Genomic DNA, 19,933 nt, shown 5'->3' with positions numbered 1-19,933 from the left:
ATATATTTGGTAATGTTAATACCATGTATAAACATATATAACTATAAAATTACAACCTCAACAAATAATAATTAAATATAATAATACAAAATAACAAGGGAAAAACAACCCCACTCCTAGAGACAGAGGTAAAATAGAATAAGGTAACCACCTCCCCCCACCAACATTAACTAAACCCCCTGGCTATACCCACATATATACATATACATATACATACATATACACACATACATGCATACACACATACATACATAGAATAATTAAAAAAAACCCAAGGGGGGGAGAAAATCGTTAAATAGAGAACAAATAAATAAATCCCTCTCCCCACCCCGCCAAGATAATATTAAACAGTAAGGTAAGAAAAAAGAAAAACGGGGGGGGGATATAAACCGGAGTGGGGGGAAGGCAAACCAACATCCATTATCTCTTACAATTTATCTAAGAGATTCCAAAAATTCCTTAGCCTTTTCCGGCGATCCGAAGTTGTACATGGATCCTTCATGGTTAAAGCGTGGCGTCGCTGGGTAGCGTAAGGAGTACTGAATATTTAAGTCCCTTAAACACTTCTTCGCCTCATCGAATGCCTTCCTCTTTCAGACCAGAGCTGGGGAAAAGTTCTGAAATAACATGATCTTGGATCCTTTATAGATCATGGCTTGGGAATCTTTTCCAAGATTTCTGGAGGCTTCTAGGAGTATCTGCCTCTCCTTGTAGCTCTGCAGCCGGAACAGGACCGGGCGGGGACGCTGGTTCGCGCCGGGCCCACGAATTGCGACCCGGTAGGCCCATTCCACCCTTACCCAGCCTGATCCAGCCTCCAGATTCAAAAGCTGTGGCAGCCACTGCTCGAGACACGCTGTAAACTGGCCTTCCTCTTCCCGTTCGGGAAGGCCCAGCAAACAAATATTTTTTCGACGACTTCGATTATCGAGGTCATCAATGTGATTCTCTAAGGTCCGGACTCGCTGCTCGAGAGTCCGGACCCGATCCACGGCCGATTGCGCTGTAGTTTCGGAGGTCGTGGCCTTTAGCTCCGCCCCTCCAACTCTGCGCTCGATTTCTTTAATGTCTCGGTTGTGCTTTTGCAGCGCAGCCGAGAGTGAATCCCATCGGCTTCGGGATTCTTCAATAAAAGCGTCGATCTTCGCATCCAGTTTGGAGATGATTTCCACGAGGCTCGCCACTGCAGGTAAGTCCCCCGGGGCGGCTGCAGACGCCTCTGCTGCAGCTGGAGAGTGTGGGGGAGGGGTTCCTATTTGCTGAGAGCTGTAGGTTCCCTTCCCTTTAGTCATTTTTACTAAAGATTTGATTGTTTAAATTTAATACTAAGCAACTAATTAAATTAAACAGCTATTTTAAATGATTTGGTGAGTGTGGTGGGGGTGGGTGGCCCACTTTGCCCAAATCTTGGGAGGAGCACTATAGACTCAGACTTGATGGGTTGCCGCCATCTTGGATCCCAGTAAGAATCTGTTGACATCTGATATCTGTTGGCATTACTTTGGCTTGTATTGTACAGGTTTGAAATAAAGTATAACATCTAAAAGTGTCATTGACAGTGCTATCACAGCTCTTACCCAATACTAACCTTCTCAGTTTGGTTCCGCCAGGTCAACTCAGTTCCTAACTTCATTGCAGCCTCTGTCCAAACATCGACAAAAGAGCTGAACTCCAGAGAGGAAGTAAAATTGATTGCTCTTGACATTGAGATGAGTTCTGACCAACAGTATCTTTAAAATTCACTCATGGGCTGTGGCCATCTCTGGCTGGCCAGCATTTAGTGCCTTTCCTCGGGTTGAACTAAGTGACCAGCTCAGCCATTTCTAGGGAAGTTGAAAGTCAACCACATTGCTGTGGGGTCTAGAGTCATATATGGGCTAGACAAGGTAACAATCGCACATTTCCTTCCTTAAGTAAGCAAATGGGGTTTTCATGACAATCAACAATGGTTTCATGGACATCAGACAGATTCTTAATTCCAGAGTTTTTAAAATTGAATTCAAAGATCACCATCTGTCATGGCAGGATTTGAACCTGGTTCCACAGAGGTTAGCTGAATTTCGGGATTAATAGTCTCATGATGATACCACTAGGCCATTGTCTCCCCATTAAGTAGCATCATGGAGCCCTAGAAAAACTGAAGTCACTGGGAGTCAGGGTCAAACACTCCACTGTGAGGAGTCATACTTGGCACAAAGGAAGATGACTGTGATTGTTGATTGTCAATCATCTCACCTCCAGGGTATCACTTCAGGAATTCCTAAGGGCACTGTCCTGAACCCAACTATCTTCAGTTCCTTGATAAACAACTTTTCCGCCTTCATTCGGAGGGATGTTCACTGATGATCGCATAATGTTCAGCGCCATTCGCAACTCTTCAGATACTGAAGTAATCTATGTTCAAATGTCATGAGATCTGGACAATGTTCAGTGTTGGACCAATAAAGCAGGAAGTAACATTGATGTCAAATGATTGCCAGGCAATGACCATGCCCAACAATAAAGAATCCAACATTGTCCTTTGACATTTAATGACATTACTATTGCTGAATCCCCAACTATCCATATCCTGGGATGGGGGATTCCATTGACCAGAAGCTGAACTGAACTAACCATATAAATAGTGTGGTTCTGAGGATCTAAAATCTGGATTTGGGCTACTGTCAGGAGCAACCATTTAATACATGCCCTTAACAAAAAAAAAGGCTTCTTAATGTGAGTAACATAAAGTCAGAGGGGGGTGGTGGGTTACTCTTCGGAGGGTCGGTGTGGACTTGTTGGGCCGAAGGGCCTGTTTCTATTCTGTAGGGAATCTAATCTAATCTAAACTGCGATGCCGACAAAAGCATAAATTGGTGGAGGAACTCTGCAGGTCTGGCAGCATCTATGGAGAGAAAACAGTTAATGTTTTGAGTATGGTGGGTGACTGGACTATGGGCCATGGGTTTGTTTCAGATCTCCAATCAAGTGCTTTGTTTTACTTTAGTTTTTGAACAAACTCATATATACTTTCAAGGTATAAGTTTTGTTTAGGATGTCATCAGATCTGGTGCATATAGTGCTGAATAAGGCATGGCATGGTGGCTCAGTGGTTAGCACTGCTGCCTCACAGCACCAGGGACCTCGGTTCGATTCCCATCTCGGGCGACTGTCTGTCCGGAGTTTGTGTGAGTTTCCTTCCACAGTCCAAAAATGTGCAGGTTAGATGAATTGGCCATGCTAAAATTGCCCATAGCATTCAGGGATTTGTAGGTTAGCTGTATTAGGAGGGGTAAATGTAAGAGAATGCGTCTAGGTGGGTTACTCTTCGGAGGGTCGGTGTGGACATGTTGGCTGAAGGGCCTGTTTCCAGACTGAAGGGATTCTATAAATTCTAAAAAAAAATGGCTTCTAGGCTGCAAATTGACAACTCTGTTTTAAAATAGCTTTTTTGCCCTGTTAACTGAACTAACTGAACCAAAGATTAGCAGACAATGCTTCCTTCACAGTATGGAATTAACTAAGCTAGATAGGACATTACTAACCATCCTAGCTAACCTTAGAGACGCAAGGTTGCCGAGACTAAAAACAAAGTTAGTTCCCAGGAAATATTGGCTTAACTTCATGTCGATAATGCCATTTTCTTAAATTTTATTGGAATGGCTCTGTAATTAAGGCTGTCCTATTTTTCAAAAACAGTATAAAAATTGTCTTTGTTTTAAGCTATTTGTGCAGTTATTCCAAGGCACACAGAAGCATTTAACCTCTGTGTTGCTGGACAACCTGAGCCTGGCTATGATAATAAAGTGTGAAATCTTGCAGAATCAGACCGAATTACTAGTGTTCTTATGTCCAATCACGGAACCGAGAGACCCGTACCGTGGGTCAGATCTTCATCTGGTGCCGTGACTCGGATACAGTATACTTGGATTGTGGACAGTGGTGTAAGAGCCTTGAGTCCTCTACTATTGAGTGTCGAGGAATCAGCCAGGCAGACGGGAGTATTTCATATCCGTCTGGTTTTGCTCTCATTCAAGTAGTGGTTGACCTGACCCCTCGCTGTCTATCATCTCAGTCCAGCCCATAAAGGATCGATCTCAGTAAGAATAGGGTCGAGGACCCAAGATAAAGCTAATAATTCGAGGACTTGCAGATCGGGGATACAATATATATATAAAAAAAGGGGAAAAAACAAAAAAAAAAGAAAAGAGAAGGTCAAGAACCTTTACGGAGTCAGGGACTCCACCTAACAAGAGGAAAAAGAAGGGTGAGGACCTTTACCTCAGGTCTGGGACCTGAGCACAGAGATGAGAGGTGGATCAAGGATCCGAATAGGGTCGGGGACCCTAAAAAGAAAGAAGAAAGAAGGTCGAGGACCCTTACAGAGTTGAAAGACACTGATTTGTTCAGTTGGTGCCATCTAAATTGATTCCTAAATTGTTCTGTGAAAGACAAAACAAAGAAGTATCGCGATTTATTATAACGAAACAGTCAGGGTTTTAGAATGTCGACAGTGTTTTGCAGAAAGCATTAGCCTTGTTGTTTGTTGTCAGATTGTTGATTAGTGAAAGTTTTACGTTAGGGTTATCTTCTCTGTTGTATCTGTTCGGCTTGTCTTGTCTTGCTTTGCTGCTTTGTCTTGTTTGTTCTGTTTCTTTTGGTGTTTGTTCTTTGTTTATGAAATAAAGGGGTGGTTGCTGCTTTTGTCGTGTTAGAAAAAAAGAAAGCTGGTCAGTGATACAATTCTCGCACACTTGGTTAAGCAGCTACGTGCCACAGCTAAGATTTATGAGGGTAGAACTCCCTAACTTGACTTTTGGAATGTGTGTGTATGTGTGAGAGACAGAGAGAGAGAGAGAGAGCTGCAGTTTGCAGATTCAGTTTGGATTTCACATTTACTGGATGGTGATTGAATGTTTGTATTTTGATCCCTGGAGCTCAACATCTGGGATTGTTTTGGATTTGGTTTGCATTTTGGGAATTTGACATGATTTCTTTTAAGGTTAAGCATCCTTCAGTGATTATGAAATGAAATATTAACCCCTGTTCTTCTTACAGGCCTATTGCCCTACCTTTATGCTTACATGAAAGCCAATCTTATTTAATTTCAAATCAGTTTAATACGGAGAAAAACAACATTATAATCTTTGAAAAAAAAAGTCTTCTCCTTTGATTCTGCACCATTTGACATCAGTATAAACTTGCTCTCAAATTCTCCATAATTTCATGCTCCTGACAAAGGTCATTTTCACCCCTCTCCCTCTCACCCCTACGTGTTGTACTAATGATAGAATTGACCAAAGGACGTAAAGCAGTAGTACTAAACCTGGGCCTCAGGTGCAGAATCATTCTGTTCCAGGATGAGAGCAGGTCTCTGCTCAATTTTAGTTATAATCTAGGCTTAACATTGAGGAAAATCACTTCAGACTTTAACATTTGTTCGTTGAGTGGATGAATTGCATGAACTTTATTTAGAACAAAGAACAAAGCCTGAGCCCATCCAAATGTACTGTCTAAACCTGTCAGTTAATTCCGAAACACCTGTATCCCTCTGCTCTCCACCCACTCATGCATCTTTCCAGACACATCTGAAATGAATTTAGTTAAATTTTGTAAAACTGGAAGTATAGAGATAGATCCAAAATATCCCAAACCAACAACATTGCTTTCAGAAAGTGATACTAGCAGATTTAGTTTTTGTTTCAGACTTGTTTGTTTCCACTTAATTTTAAGTGTGTTTCATTGTTGATTATGGTGTGCCAGTTGTTACTTTATTTTATACCAATTCCCCTCCCTCAATGACAATTGAAGATTCAGTTCAACATTAGGTTGTGATAAATCATGTAACAAAATTAATATTATATGGTTAATATCTCTGTCTTTGGATTTGGCCATTATTTGTGTATTAGAAGTTTTTTTGTGTGACCATGTGAGTAGATAAGACCCCTTAAGGCGGCTGCAGTCATTTCATGACCTATAGTATTGTAACTGTGCAATGGCTGGTCAGGACCGCTTTAAGAACCTAATCTTGGATTTAAATTAAGAGACTAGAACCAGGTAATTATAGTGGATTTCAGAGTTGGAAACAGTGTACATTTTACATTTTAAATATTGAATACTGAATAAATAAATTTTCAGTTTTTATTGATGACTTTTAAAATGTCTTAGCCACTTGTTGAGTTTCCGTCTCTGAAGTACAGACAATGATTCTTGGATTTTTTTTATAACCAATTGTATTAGCCCTGAATCACAAAATCAGAATTAGTTGGCAGGATCGCTTGGTTTTATTCCTTTACACATTGTCAGTGACCTGTCTCATTGCCTCATGGTTAATTTGAAGCATAGTTGCATTAATTCATTGTTAACTAAAGAATGGAAAGATACTTACTGGCTAGTTGAAGGAATTCTGTATGTGATTGGGGGAGTGAGGTATGGATAGCAGATGGAACTCCCGGAAGCTGGGAGGTGACTGTGAATGGATATATGAAAAAATAAAAGGGACATGAGATGAAAAAATAAAAGGGACATGAGAAACAGTCCCTAAGGTTGAGGAATATACAAACATGGTTAAAGCAAAAATACTGTAAAATAAAGGACTTAGATTCTACTCGGAAACCCCCTATGTCTGGAATAATGACCCTATTTGAGAATGGGGATTTTATTCCTGGATACCCTAACATCTCCCAATTGTCCCCAGCACACCTACCCTCCTTATTTCAAACCTTTCCTTTTTTCAATGAAGCAACCAGTCTTCTTAACTGATATCATGGGAATGAGTGGCCTGTGCCATCCTAAACCAGAGGCCATCCCAGGAATTAGAGTAATGCTAATGAAGCATGTCCCTGACTGCAAGACCAAATCGGCCCAATTTGCCCAATATTCCCAAGGGAGAAACGAATGTAAATGCAGCAAAATTCTGGGAGGAGCCTGAATACGAATGGCTTGTGTTGCAAGACTGAAGTATGTGACTATCTGGGCGATGGAAGTGGTATGCAATTGAAAAATAATCACAAAGCTCAATTACCTTGGTTTAACCCTATGCTTTTCCGATGTTTTTCACCTGGAATCACTGACATGACCCAGACTAACAGTATGAACTAGTCCAGGAATTTCCAGCTGCAAATGAGGTGTGCAGTGGTTTTCTATTGGGATGGCCAGATCCTGACAGAACCACGATGCAAGTTACAGGTAACACTGATTATATCCAGCACCCTCGTGATCCCAAATGCCGTATGCCAACCCGAAAGGGTCGATTGGAACCAGGATACCCACTGGGGGCATAACCTAACTCAGATGCCCACCCAGCAACCACTGCTGAGCAACCTTTTTACCGAGGGGACCCTGAAAATGGGGTCAGGCGGGCCCCAGTATTACACCTTTGAGACTGAGAACAAGACAGCAAAATCCCCCAGGAACAAATGGCTGGCTCTTGCGTTCACTGTGGAAATGTAGCCACCAGCACTCAAGAATGTTGACACAATTCAGGACAAAGTACTCCTTCCACCAACTTCAATGTCTTCTTCAATGATACACAATGGCAACAGTATGTACCATCTCCGAGAGACACTATAGTAGGGCACATGCACCAGCAGCTTCCTTACCTGCAACCTCTACAACTATGAAGGACAAGATGAACACCACATACAAGTCTTCCTTTATGCCACACACCATCCTGATTTGGATCTGTATCTCTGTTCCTTCATTGTCACTGCATCAACATCCTGGCAGTTCCTTCCTAACAGCATTGTGCGTGCACCTACCCAGCATTGACTGCAATGGTTGAAGAAGGCAGTTCACTACCATCTTCTCCACTTAAGAGGGTAACTGTGAATCTAAAATCATATGTAGACCAGACCAGCTAAGGGTGATATCAGTTAACTGAATGGATTTTGAACAATACTTGACATTACGCTAGCTTTTCAATTCCAGATTTATCTTTCTTTTAACTTCACCATTTGCTGCAATAGGATTTGAAACTCTGTCAAACCAGGCCATTAACCAGGGTCCTTGTTAACTAGTCCAGTGATATAACCACTATGCCTCTGCCTTTCCCCATACTTTGAAATCACACCTTTAATGAAGGGGAACATCTCCAGATGCTGCCCAGGAATGATATTAATCCAAATATGACACAGAGCCAAATGAGATATGAGGACAGATGACCAGGCAGAGAGGCTTAGGGAGAAAATTCCAGAGTTTGTGGGCGTTGGCATCTGAAGGCATAGCTGCAAATGATGGAATGATTAAAATCGCAAATGCTCAAGAAACCAGACTCAGACAAGCATTGAAATTCTGACTTGTTATAGGGCTGGTGTTGAGGAGAGCTAGAGGTCATGGAGGGATTTAAAAGTAAGGACAAGAACTGGAAATTTGCGGTATATTGCCTACATTTTTTCTTGTGTATTGGGATAACAATCCATTTCATAAGGATATTGCATGTTAGCAAGGTTAGATCTCATGGAATAAAGGGAGAACTAGCCATTTGGATACAGAACTGGCTCAAAGATAGAAAACAGAGAGTGATGGTGGAAGGTTGTTTTTCAGACTGGAGGCCTGTGACCAGTGGAGTGCCACAAGGATCGGTGCTGGGTCCTCTACTGTTTGTCACTTACGTAAATGATTTGGATGCGAGCATAAGAGGTACAGTTAGTAAGTTTGCAGATGACACCAAAATTGGAGGTGTAGTGGACAGCAAAGAGGGTTACCTCAGACTATAACAGGATCTTGATCAGATGGGCCAATGGGCTGAGAAGTGGCAGATGGAGTTTAATTCAGTTAAGTGCGTGGTGCTGCATTTTGGGAAAGTAAATCTGAGCAGGACTTATACACTTAATGGTAAGGTCCCAGGGAGTGTTGCTAAACAAAGAGACCTTGGAGTGCAGGTTCATAGCTCCTTGAAAGTGGAGTCACAGGTAGATAGGATAGTGAAGAAGGCGTTTGGTATGCTTTCTTTTGTTGGTCAGAGTACTGAGTACAGGAGTTGGGAGGTCATGTTGCAACTGAACAGGTCATTGGTTAGGCCACTGTTGGAATATTGCATGCAATTCTAGTCTCCTTCCTATTGGAAAGATGTTGTGAAACTTGAAAGGGTTCAGAAAAAATTTGCAAGGATGTTGCCAGGGTTGGAGGATTTGAGCTATAGGGAGAGGCTGAAAAGGCTGGGGCTGTTTTCCCTGGAGCGTTGGAGGCTGGGGGGTGACCTTATAGAGATTTACTAAATTATGAGGGGCATGGATAGGATAAACAGACGAAGTCTTTTCCCTGCGGTGGGGGAGTCCAGAACTAGAGAGTATAGGTTTAGGGTGAGAGGGGAAAGATATAAAAGAGACCTTAGGGGCAACGTTTTCATGCAGAGGGTGGTATGTGTATGGAATGAGCTGCTGGAGGAAGTGGTGGAGGCTGGTACAATTGCATCATTTAAGAGGCATTTGGATGGGTATATGAATAGGAAGGATTTAGAGGGATATGGGGTGGGTGGGATTAGATTGGGTTGGGATATCTGGTCAGCATGGACGGGCTAGACCGAAGGGTCTGTTTCCATGCAGTACATCTCTATGACTCTATGATTTTCTGTTCATCATGCCTGGTGTCTATGAGGAGTGAAATCATGATGGGCTTCCCAATTGGCAAGTCTCTACAGTGATAGCTTAATTTCACAGAATTATCTCTTTAGTTATTACAGGAAATATTTTAGTTGGAGGGAGAGGGTTGTGGGAATTTAAGGGCACACTCATAATTTAACAATTGGTGTGAAGACTGCCATCTGTTATAAGTAGAACGTTTCAGCTGGGAATGATGGGATATCATAAAATAATTCATATTCATATGTTGCAATGTACACCTTGTGTGGACAAAATCTCAAGCCATTCTTACCCTTGACAAAATCAGCTAAAAACAAAATCTGTCTTGCTATGACCACTAATGAACTTATGGTTATTTTCCCATGGTATGTACATGGACTACTCATATCTTTTTGGACAGTTCATTGTTTTTAATAGGATCATGTCCTTCCTGGCCATCGAATCTGACCCAGTGAAAACATTAGCATAGAATGTAGTGCACAGAAAGAGACAATTGGATTCCATTTGTCTACTTCTTTTTATTCATTCATTCATTCACAGGATGTGGGCATTATTGGCGAGGGCAGCACTTATTACCCAGAGGCCAGTTAAGACTCAATCACATTGCTGTGGGTCTGGAGTCACGTGTAGGAGAGACCAGGTGAGGATGGCAGCTTCCTTCCCTAATGGGCATAAGTGAATGAGATGGGTTTTCTTCATAATCAGGGTCAACTTAATACCTCTAATTCCAGGAATTTAAAAAATTGAATTCAAATTCCACTATCGGCTATAGTGAGCTTTGAACCCAAGTGCCAAAACATTCCCTTGGTCTCTTGACTAAGATTCCGGTAACAATATCACTAAGACATCACCTCCCTATACCTGTGCTCATGCTCCACATGAAGCTCCTTCATCTGACCCTATTAGCATAACCTTCTATTCCTTTTTCGCCGATTTGTTTATACAGCATCCCCTTAAATGGATGACGGAGTTCACCTCATCTAGTCCAGTGATGGTGAGTTACACAGTAAGGTGGAAGTAATACATTTGAAATGATGGGTTTAACTTGAAGATTGATAAACCTTAATGGAGGCACCTAATCATTGGTGTTAAATATTCTGTCTGGAACTCTTCAGTGTGCTTTTTGGTTTTGGTTTTCTTGCTCAGTTACTGTGTAAAACTAATACTCAGACCATTTCCCTGACAGTTTCATATTCTCCCTATTCTTTGAGTAAGTACGCTTATTCTGAAATTTTGACCATGTTTATTACTGACTGTATTTTATTTATAACCCTCCACGAGTTTAAACAGTTGTTTGATTTAATGATATAGTGTGCCAGTTGTGAAAGGACAAGGAACGTTCCTCAGATCCAATGTTACACTCTCACCCAATGATTTAATCTAATTTTGATTTTATTTTCACACGTACCTCATGTACAAAGGTACAGGAGTACAGTGAAAAGTGTATAATGTTGCCACACAAGGTGCCATCTTAGGTACAAGTACCTAGGTACAGAATCTTAAAAATAAGGTAGAAAGAAAAACACAGTTAAAAGTTAAAAATTGCAGTAATTCTACTATGGCATAGAACATACAAAATAAGATTAAATGTTGCACATTGCAGATTTTCTTAGTGTAGAAAAAAGAAATAAGCTGTAAAAACAGAAGAATTAGTCCTTCGTCCTCCAAAGTGGATGATTTCATTTTCTATGTGGTTGAGGAAATAATAATCTGTTACATAATTGGAAAATGTGGATTTTCCTTATGGACTACAAACAAAATGGCACCGTTCTTTAAAATGTATTCTCTCACAGGACATAGATGTCACCATCATTGTGAGAAGATAAGAAGACAAAACAAAGGAGCAAGAGTAGGCCAATCTCAACTATTTCCCCCCAATGTTCCTTTAAAGTGGAACACGTTAGAGGTCCTCCACAAATGGATGCAACTTCTCAATATCTGCTCTGTCAATTATTATGGACAGGACCAAACAAGCTCAAACATATTTTGAAAAGATAGCCTAGACCCTGACCTTTCTTAAGTTAAATGTAAGGTGTTGTGTTCCAGATGCCATTTGATTGGTCAAACTATTTGACTTTAAGCAACCCACACTTCATTTTCATACTGCATTTAAAATACAGACAATAAAAACAGTAGAATAGAATTGGCCTAACTGTAAGTCTTATTTAAATACTTCATAACATAATATATATGCATTAACAACTACTAATTAATTGTTCCAATAGAGCAAATCCCAAGAATACTCCCTAAGCAAAGGCAAAATCATTAAAATAGATTGTCTCATGTTCAATTCTAGTAGCAGGAAGAGAACCTGAGGTTTTAGCCGTAATCGTGAGAGGAAAAACATCCAGCTTCAAGGACCCAGCTGGCAATTGCTTTCTGTGGAAGCTTGACCCCACCCGTTCTGTTGTTCCAACTTTTTAAAAAAAAACCTCAAGCCTCATGAGCTGTTTACTTTATTGACTCGAGCAGACTCGTGGATTCCTCTGTCTCAACTTTTCTTCAAAGAAAAAGGACAAACCACATCTCTTAAAGCTGTAGTCCCATTAGACAAGTCCCCTCAGAATGTTGTATGTTCCAATAAGAATACACACATCATTCTTCTGATCTCTACCCTGTTTAACCATTCTTGATCAGTCAGCCCCTTCAGCCCAGGAACCAGCCTGGTGAATCTCTTTTGAACTGTGTACAATGCTTGTCCATCCATGTCAGGCAAAGACCATCTCCTACAAGAAAGAATCTAAACATTGCCCCTTGATATTACAGCCACTGAATCACCTACTATCAACATCTTGGGGTGACCATTGGTCAAAAACTGAACTGGATTAGCTATATAAATACCGTGGCTAAAACAGCCAGTCAGTGGCTCGGAATCCTGCAGTCAGTAAGTCATCTCCTGACTCCCCAAAGCCTGTCCACCTTCTACAAGCAACAAGTCAGGAGTGTGATGGAATACCCCTGACTTCATTGGATGAGTACAGCTCCAACAATACTCAAGAAGCTTGATTTCATTCAGGACAAAGCAGTCAGCTTGATTGGCACCACATCCACAAGCATCCAACACTCAGTAGCCACAGTGTGTACTGTCTACAAGATGCACTGCAGAAATTCACCAAAGATCCTGAAGCAGCACCTCCAACCTTCAACCTACATCTCAAAGGACAAGGACAGCATATGTATGAGACCACCACCACGTACAAGTTCCTCTCCAAGCTACTCACCATTCTGACATAGAAATATGTTCCCATTCCTTCAGTGTTACTGGGTGAAATCACAAAATTCCTTCTACTGAACACACATGCACTTCAGCAAATCAAGAAGGCAACTGGCTACGACCTTCTCATGAGCGACTATGGAATGGCAGTTTACATCCCTGAAGCTAGAATATAAGATTAGGAATGTATTACTGAGGCTGAATAAAGCTCTGGCCAGAACATATTTGAAATATAATGTAAGCAACTTTGGACCCTATATGTAAGGAGGGACACATTGGCCTTAGAGGATTGCCAGAGGAGTTTTACAAGATTGATTCTGGGGGTGGAGGGTTTATTATATGTGGAGCACTCAAAGACTTTAGCTCTGTACTCAATGGAGTTTAGAAGGTTAATAGGGAATCTGATTGAAATTAAAGAATTCTGAGAGGCCTGGATAGAGGAGACGTGGATGAGATGTTTCCATAATAGGAGAGACTAGGACACAAGGACACCGGCTCAGATTAAGGGAATGACCCTTCAGGAATTCCTTCAGCCACAGAGTGGTTATTCTGGGGAATGTGTTCCTGGAGAAGGCTGTCAAAGCCAGGTTATTGAATGCATTTAAAACCAGGATAGACAGAAACTTGGTTAGTAAGGGGATCAGGGATCACAGGAAAATGGAGTTGAGAAACATATCAAATTACAAAGCAGACTTAATGGGCTGAACGGCTGGGGTGGCACAGTGACTCAGTTAGGGTCAGTATGGTGGCTCAGTGGTTAGCACTGATGCCTCACCACACCAGGGACCCGGGTTTGATTCCTGCCTCAGGCATCTGTCTGTGTGGAGTTTGCACATTCTTCCCATGCCTGTGCCAGGAAACCTGGGTTTCCTCCAGGTGCCCCGGTTTCCTCCCACAATCAAAAAGATGTGCAGGTGAATTAGCCATGCTAAATTGCCCAAAGTGTTCGGGATGTGTCGGTTGGGTGCATTGGTTTGGAATGAATGTGGGGTGGGATGTGGGGCTGATTGGGTTGCTCTTCAGAGGGTCAGTGTGGACATATTGGGCCAAAATGGCCTGTTTCCACACTGTAGGGGATCCTATTCTGCAGGGATTCTATGAATTACACTCCATTGTCGGATGATCTAAAGGACATTGGTGAACTAGATGGGTTGTTTCTCATCATCAGATTCTTAATTTCTGATTTTTAAAATTGTTTTCAAACTCCACCATCTGTCATGGTGGGATTGGAACCCATGTCCCAGAACATTACTGCATCTCCAGATTAATACTGAAGCAATAGTATCCCAAGGCCATCATCTACACGATACAAATGCTGTATGCATTCAGATAAAAAAAGCCATAAGCTTTTCATCATTATAAATTATTCTGCTTCAATTTTCAGATGCATTCTTCTATGCATCTTTTCTATCCCTTCCAGTGACATAAAATGGAACAAGGAAAGCTATGATGTGGAGGAACTAGTGTTGGACTGGGGTGGACAAATTTAGTGGCCACCTGATGAAGGAGCAGTGCTCCAAAAGCTAGCACTTCCAAATAAACCTGTTGGACAATAACCTGGCGTTGTGTGATTTCTAAATTTGTCCACCCCAGTCCAACACTAACTCCACATCACAGCTTTACTTGTTCCATTTTACGTCACCAATCGCCCTCACCTTGAAAAGAAGTTGGAAACACCAATTTCCTGCCAGTCTCACATTCTGATCACTTACTCTGCACTATCAGCACCTTTTCTCCCCCAGCACTCCATCCCATACCACTGCATACTTCACATCAGCTCTGATGAAGAGTTATCTAGACTCGAAATATTAGCTTGTTCTGGAGAGACAGATGCTGCCTGACCCATAAAGAAGGGTTACACCTGAAACATTGACTTCTCCACCTCTTGATGCTGCCTGACTTGCTCTGTTCTTCCAGCCTCTTGCTGGGTACCATTGTGATTTCCAGCATTTTTTGTTTTCAGTACAGATTCCAGTATCTGCAGTAATTTGCTCCTCATAATTGCTTCAGAATTTATTTTTCCCTTTTCTATTTTGGAATGGGCTCGATATTCATCCTGGCTTTGCTTATGGAGTTGATTTCTACATGCAGCCTGAGCATATAACCTGAGCTGACCAGGATAGACTCACCCCCATACTCTATCTCTGTCACCCCGAAATTTACCATGGCTAATCCACCTCACTGCACATTCCAGACTGTGAGAGGAAACCAGAGCACCTGAAGGAAACCCATGCAGACACAGGGAGAATGTGCAAACTCCACACAGATTCACCCGAGGGTGGAATCGAATCCAGGCCCTGGTGCTGTGAAATGGCAGGGCTAACCACTGAGCCACCATGGCACCCAGAACTACTTTGGAGTCTTCCTAAATTTCAACAGGCTCATCTGGGCTCCAAGATCACACGATCCTTTCACCTGCACTAATCGCTCTGGTTTAGGCATTCAAACTGACACAAGAGAATCCTCAAGGGATGAAATAGAAAAACAGTAATACTTATAAATAACCATCCATTTGAAGTGTGCGAGATGAGTCTGACCACTACGTTATATCAAACACTCTGGTAAAGTTATCATTTCTGAATAACTCATGTATTCTTTTCAGACTGGAGTGGAGAAGGTTGCAAAATTATTTGCCAAAGCACCAGTGTAAATTCCAGAATGTTGTGTAATAGAAAGGGAAATTATTATAGACAATAGACAATAGGTGCAGGAGTAGACCATTCTGCCCTTCGAGCCAGCACCACCATTCATTATGATCAAAGCTGATCATCCTCAATCAGTATCCTGTTCCTGCCTTATCTCCATAACCCTTGATTCCACTATCCTTAAGAGCTCTATCCAACTCTTTCTTGAAAGTATCCAGAGACTTGGCCTCCACAGCCTTCAGGGGCAGAGTATTCCATCCACCCACCATTCTCTGGGTGAAGAAGTTTCTCCTCAACTCTGTTCTAAGTGGCCGACCACTTATTTTTAAACTGTGTCCTCTGGTTCGGGACTCATCCATCAGCGGAAACATGCTTCCTGCCTCCAGAGTGTCCAATCCTTTAATAATCTTATATGTCTCAATCAGATCCCCTCTCAGCCTTCTGAACTCAAGCATATATAAGCCCAGTTGCTCCAATCGCTCAGCGTAAGACAGTCCTGCCATTCTGGGAATTGGCCTCGTGAACCTACGCTGCATTCCCTCAATAGCCAGAATTTCTTTCCTCAAATTTGGAGACCAAAACTGCGCACAATATTCCAGGTGCAGTCTCACCAGGGCCCTGTACAGCTGCAGAAGGACCTCTTTGCTTCTATACTCAATTCCTCTTGTTATGAAGGCCAGCATGCTGTTAGCTTTCTTCACTGCCTGCTGTACCTGCATGCTTGCTTTCATTGACTGATGTACAAGAACACCTAGAACTCGTTGTACTGTCCCTTTACCTAACTTGACTCCATTTAGGTAGTAATCTGCCTTTCTGTTCTTGCCACCAAAGTGGATAACCACACATTTATCCACATTAAACTGCATCTGCCATGCATCCGTCCACTCACCTAACCTGTCCAGGTCACCCTGTAATCTCCTACCATCCTCCTCACATTTCACCCTGCCACCCAGTTTTGTATTCTGTTCAGTGTCTTAAGATCCTGACCCACTCACTACCTGATGAAGGAGCAGCAGTCCAAAAGTTTGTACCTCCAAATAAACTATAACCTGGTGTTGTGTGATTTTTAACTTTGTCCAGCTAAGTCCAACCCCATCATCTCCACAGCATATTCAATGGCTGACACCATCACATCGAAAGTATTCCCTGTCAGCTTTTCAGCAATAGATAATCTTCAGGGGTTAACATACATGCTTAAGAAAACATTTCTCAAATCTCAGATCCTGTGAAAATTGCCCCAGAGTTGCTGCTGCTAGATCAGCAGTGCAAAATAAAAGCCACTCCATTGCAGATGTGAGGCCTCAGCAGCTGAGCAGGAGGAGATTCTGGGTAATTGTTACTCTTCACCCTCTGTCCTTACCTTCTCATAGGACTCAGTTGTCAGTCTCTGAACCACATGGGAACTAACCGGCCATGTTACAGGCAGCAGGATTTTCACATCTGCGAAATAAACTCGCTGTTTGGTTGCTCGGTGAAGGTAGGAGGAGGCTGCAGTCACTATTTCCTGTAAAACAAAAACCCAGTTTTAATATCAAAACAGCTCCACTCACTCATCAAATGGTGAGAGGGAAACAAATATAATTTTAAAAAGCACAGAGAATCATGGATGCTGAAAATCAGAAACAAAATGAGAAATTGCTGGAAAATCTCTGCAGGTTTGGCAGCATTTGCAGCTAGAAAGCAGATTGAAAGCTGTGCTTTTCCAGCACCACTCTACTCCAGAATCTGGTTTCCAGCATCTGCAGTCATTGTTTTTACCTCGTTGATTTTAACTGTGAATCCTCTTGCAAGGATGCCTGCTTTGAAGAAGTTTTCCTCCTCTCTCTACAAGAATCTCAGGGAGTCCCTCTCCCACTACAACTCCCAGGTCATTTTCTCTGCCCTGAAGCTCTTCAACCATGTCCTGAAACAGACTCGCTACTACAGCCACATTTGCTTCCTCAGTGCCTGCCTCCGTAGCCAACTCATCCCACACGGACTCTGGACCACCTTTAAACCAGCAGAGTTCGGATCCGAACAGGACAAACAGTACAGACTACAGATTCAAAAACACCAGCAACGGTTCTCCTTCAAGATCCTCCACTCCACGCTCGCAGCAATGCGCCAGCACCTAACCTCTCTACAGTCAGCCCTGCCTCAGCTGAGGGCCACATGCTCTCAGAATTGCAAAGGACCCCTTCTGTACAATATCCTCAGGAGAATTCATACTCTCAACAAATAGTATTTCAACTTTTCCTGCTCCTCTGATGTTGCCTGAACTGCTGTGCTTTTCCAGCACCACTCTACTCCAGAATCTGGTTTCCAGCATCTGCAGTCATTGTTTTTACCTAGCTAGAAAGCAGAGTTAATGTTTTGGATCCAGTGAACTTTCATCGCAACTGAGGAGCTGAACGCCTTCAAGGTAGGTGTACGTGGAGGAAATATGGCAGTGAGTTCAGGACTAAAGAAAAAATATATAATATATTCCTTTAACTCCCCCTCCTCTCAGCAAATCCTGAATTCTTAACATTAAATATAATACTAAAGGACATACAATGAAACAAAATAATTAATTCATACCAGGCAACACGTCAATAACTCACCTGAATATTTTGAATCAGCTGTTCATTATGTTGAACGTTCGGGTTAATGGCAATAATTATGTCTCGATATCCATTATTTTCCAGCTTTATTCCGGTACACTTTAGAATAGAATCACACAGAAGATAGCTGAGCACCAAAACAAAGGTGATTTGGAATCTCATTACTGCTGTGTTCAGATTGTTTCCAGACTGTAGCTTGTCAGATTCATATAATAGTCTCTGATGTCATAACATGTAAGTTAAGGCTTTCCTGCAGTGACCCATGGAATGTGGTATCCACTGAAATCCAATAGATTTGGATTGCTGCTAAAGAAAACACAGCAATTTTCTTTATCTTGGACAGCTTTTGATGTGTGAGCCACATCATGCTTGTGAATTGTTCACTGCCTGTTCTCATTGGTATTGACAGATTTAAGGCGGAATTGGCAGCTCTTCCAGTGCTGATGGCAAAATAATGAGTCTTTGCTCAGAGTTGTGCAAGAATTGTCAATAAATCAAGTGCAACAACTCGATGACTTGTGACCGAGAAGTTCTGCCTCAAGTTGTTTCTCACCCGAGATGGTGAAGACCCATTTAGAATCGTCTACAAATGTCATTTCTAAACACTAAGAGCTAAATCTTATAATATTTTGACTCTGCCAATTTAGACACAGAACATTACAGTGCAGTACAGGGTCTCTTTGACTCTTGATGCTGCACTGACCTGTGGAACCAATCTAAAGCCCATCTGACCTATTCTATTCCATTATTATCTATATGTTTATCCAATGACTATTTTCATGCCCTGAAAGTTGGTGGGCCTACTACTGTTGTAGATGGGAAGTTCCGCGCCTTACTCTTTACTGAGTAAATAAACTACCTCTGACATCTGTCCTATATCCATCACCCCTCAATTTAAAATATGCCCCTCTCATGCTAGCCATCACCATCTGAGGAAAAAGACTCTCACTGTTCACCCTATCTAATCCTCTGGTCAAGTTGTATGTCTCTTTTAAGTCACCTCTCAATCTTCTTCTCTCTAATGATTTTGACGAGTTCTGGGGAGGTTTCTCTCTGTGAGACTTCTGTGAAACCGAGCATACTTCCTTCGCTATCATCCCAAAATCACCTCATTAGCTTCCTACCCTGTCCTCATGCACAATTCTTTAATTTCCTAATTTCCATTTCAATCCTCTCCCATTCCCACTTACTGTAATGCTTTAGGAACTCTGCCCATTAATATCTGCAATAAGCCACTACTTTCTTCCTTCACAAAAACTTTATGCTCCTCCGCAATTCGTGTTCTCCAGCCTGGCTCCAACCTTTGGTTTTTATGGGGACCCAGCTGCCCTCTACTCGTGCTATTTTCTCCTCCTGTTCTGACACTGTTTTATTTGCAAGTAACTCCTCCCAGTCAATTTGAACCGAGTCATATATTAGTGAAATTATTCTTCCTTCAGGTAAGAATTTATATTCATCACTCATTGTTATTCTTTTGCATACTTATCATAAATCTACAGATTTAGTCTCATCTTTCTTTTATAGCCAATTTTTCCTTTGCTTTTGCACAATTGCCATAAGACCATAAGACCATAAGACCATAAGACATAGGAGTGGAAGTAAGGCCATTCGGCCCATCGAGTCCACTCCGCCATTCAATCATGGCTGATGCGCATTTCAGCTCCACTTACCAGCGTTCTCCCCGTAGCCCTTAATTCCTCTAGACAACAAGAATCTATCAATCTCGGCCTTCAACTGGACTTCATTGAGTTGTAGAAATGAGTTGAGTTGCTATAAATGTGTTTTGCTTATTGCTGATGTCTTTTCGAAGTCATATGTTAGACCTGTCATTCCAGGGATCATCCGTGTGAATCTCCGCTGGACACGTTCCAGTGCCAGTATGTCCTTCCTGAGGTGTGGGGACCAAAACTGGACACAGTACTCCAAATGGGG

At 42.0% G+C, this 19,933-nt stretch overlaps 1 protein-coding gene across 1 annotated transcript in view; it reads right to left on the bottom strand.

Moving 5' to 3' along the window:
• Window positions 1-18,264, bottom strand: part of LOC122554701 (calcium-activated chloride channel regulator 1-like) — a 104,381-nt gene extending 86,117 nt beyond the window's left edge. The window contains exons 1-2 of the mRNA XM_043700079.1: window positions 18,002-18,264; window positions 16,780-16,923 (exon numbers count right to left, since the gene is read on the bottom strand). Of these exons, the coding sequence (XP_043556014.1) occupies window positions 16,780-16,923; window positions 18,002-18,163 (306 nt within the window). The 5' untranslated portion in view covers window positions 18,164-18,264. The remainder of the gene's footprint in view (window positions 1-16,779; window positions 16,924-18,001) is intronic.
• Between the last annotated feature and the right edge of the window lie 1,669 nt (window positions 18,265-19,933).

Source organism: Chiloscyllium plagiosum, chromosome 11 (assembly GCF_004010195.1).
Source record: "Chiloscyllium plagiosum isolate BGI_BamShark_2017 chromosome 11, ASM401019v2, whole genome shotgun sequence".
Classification (NCBI taxonomy): domain Eukaryota; kingdom Metazoa; phylum Chordata; class Chondrichthyes; order Orectolobiformes; family Hemiscylliidae; genus Chiloscyllium; species Chiloscyllium plagiosum.
Note: the sequence above shows the minus strand (reverse complement) of the source record. Positions and strands in the feature narration are given on the sequence as shown.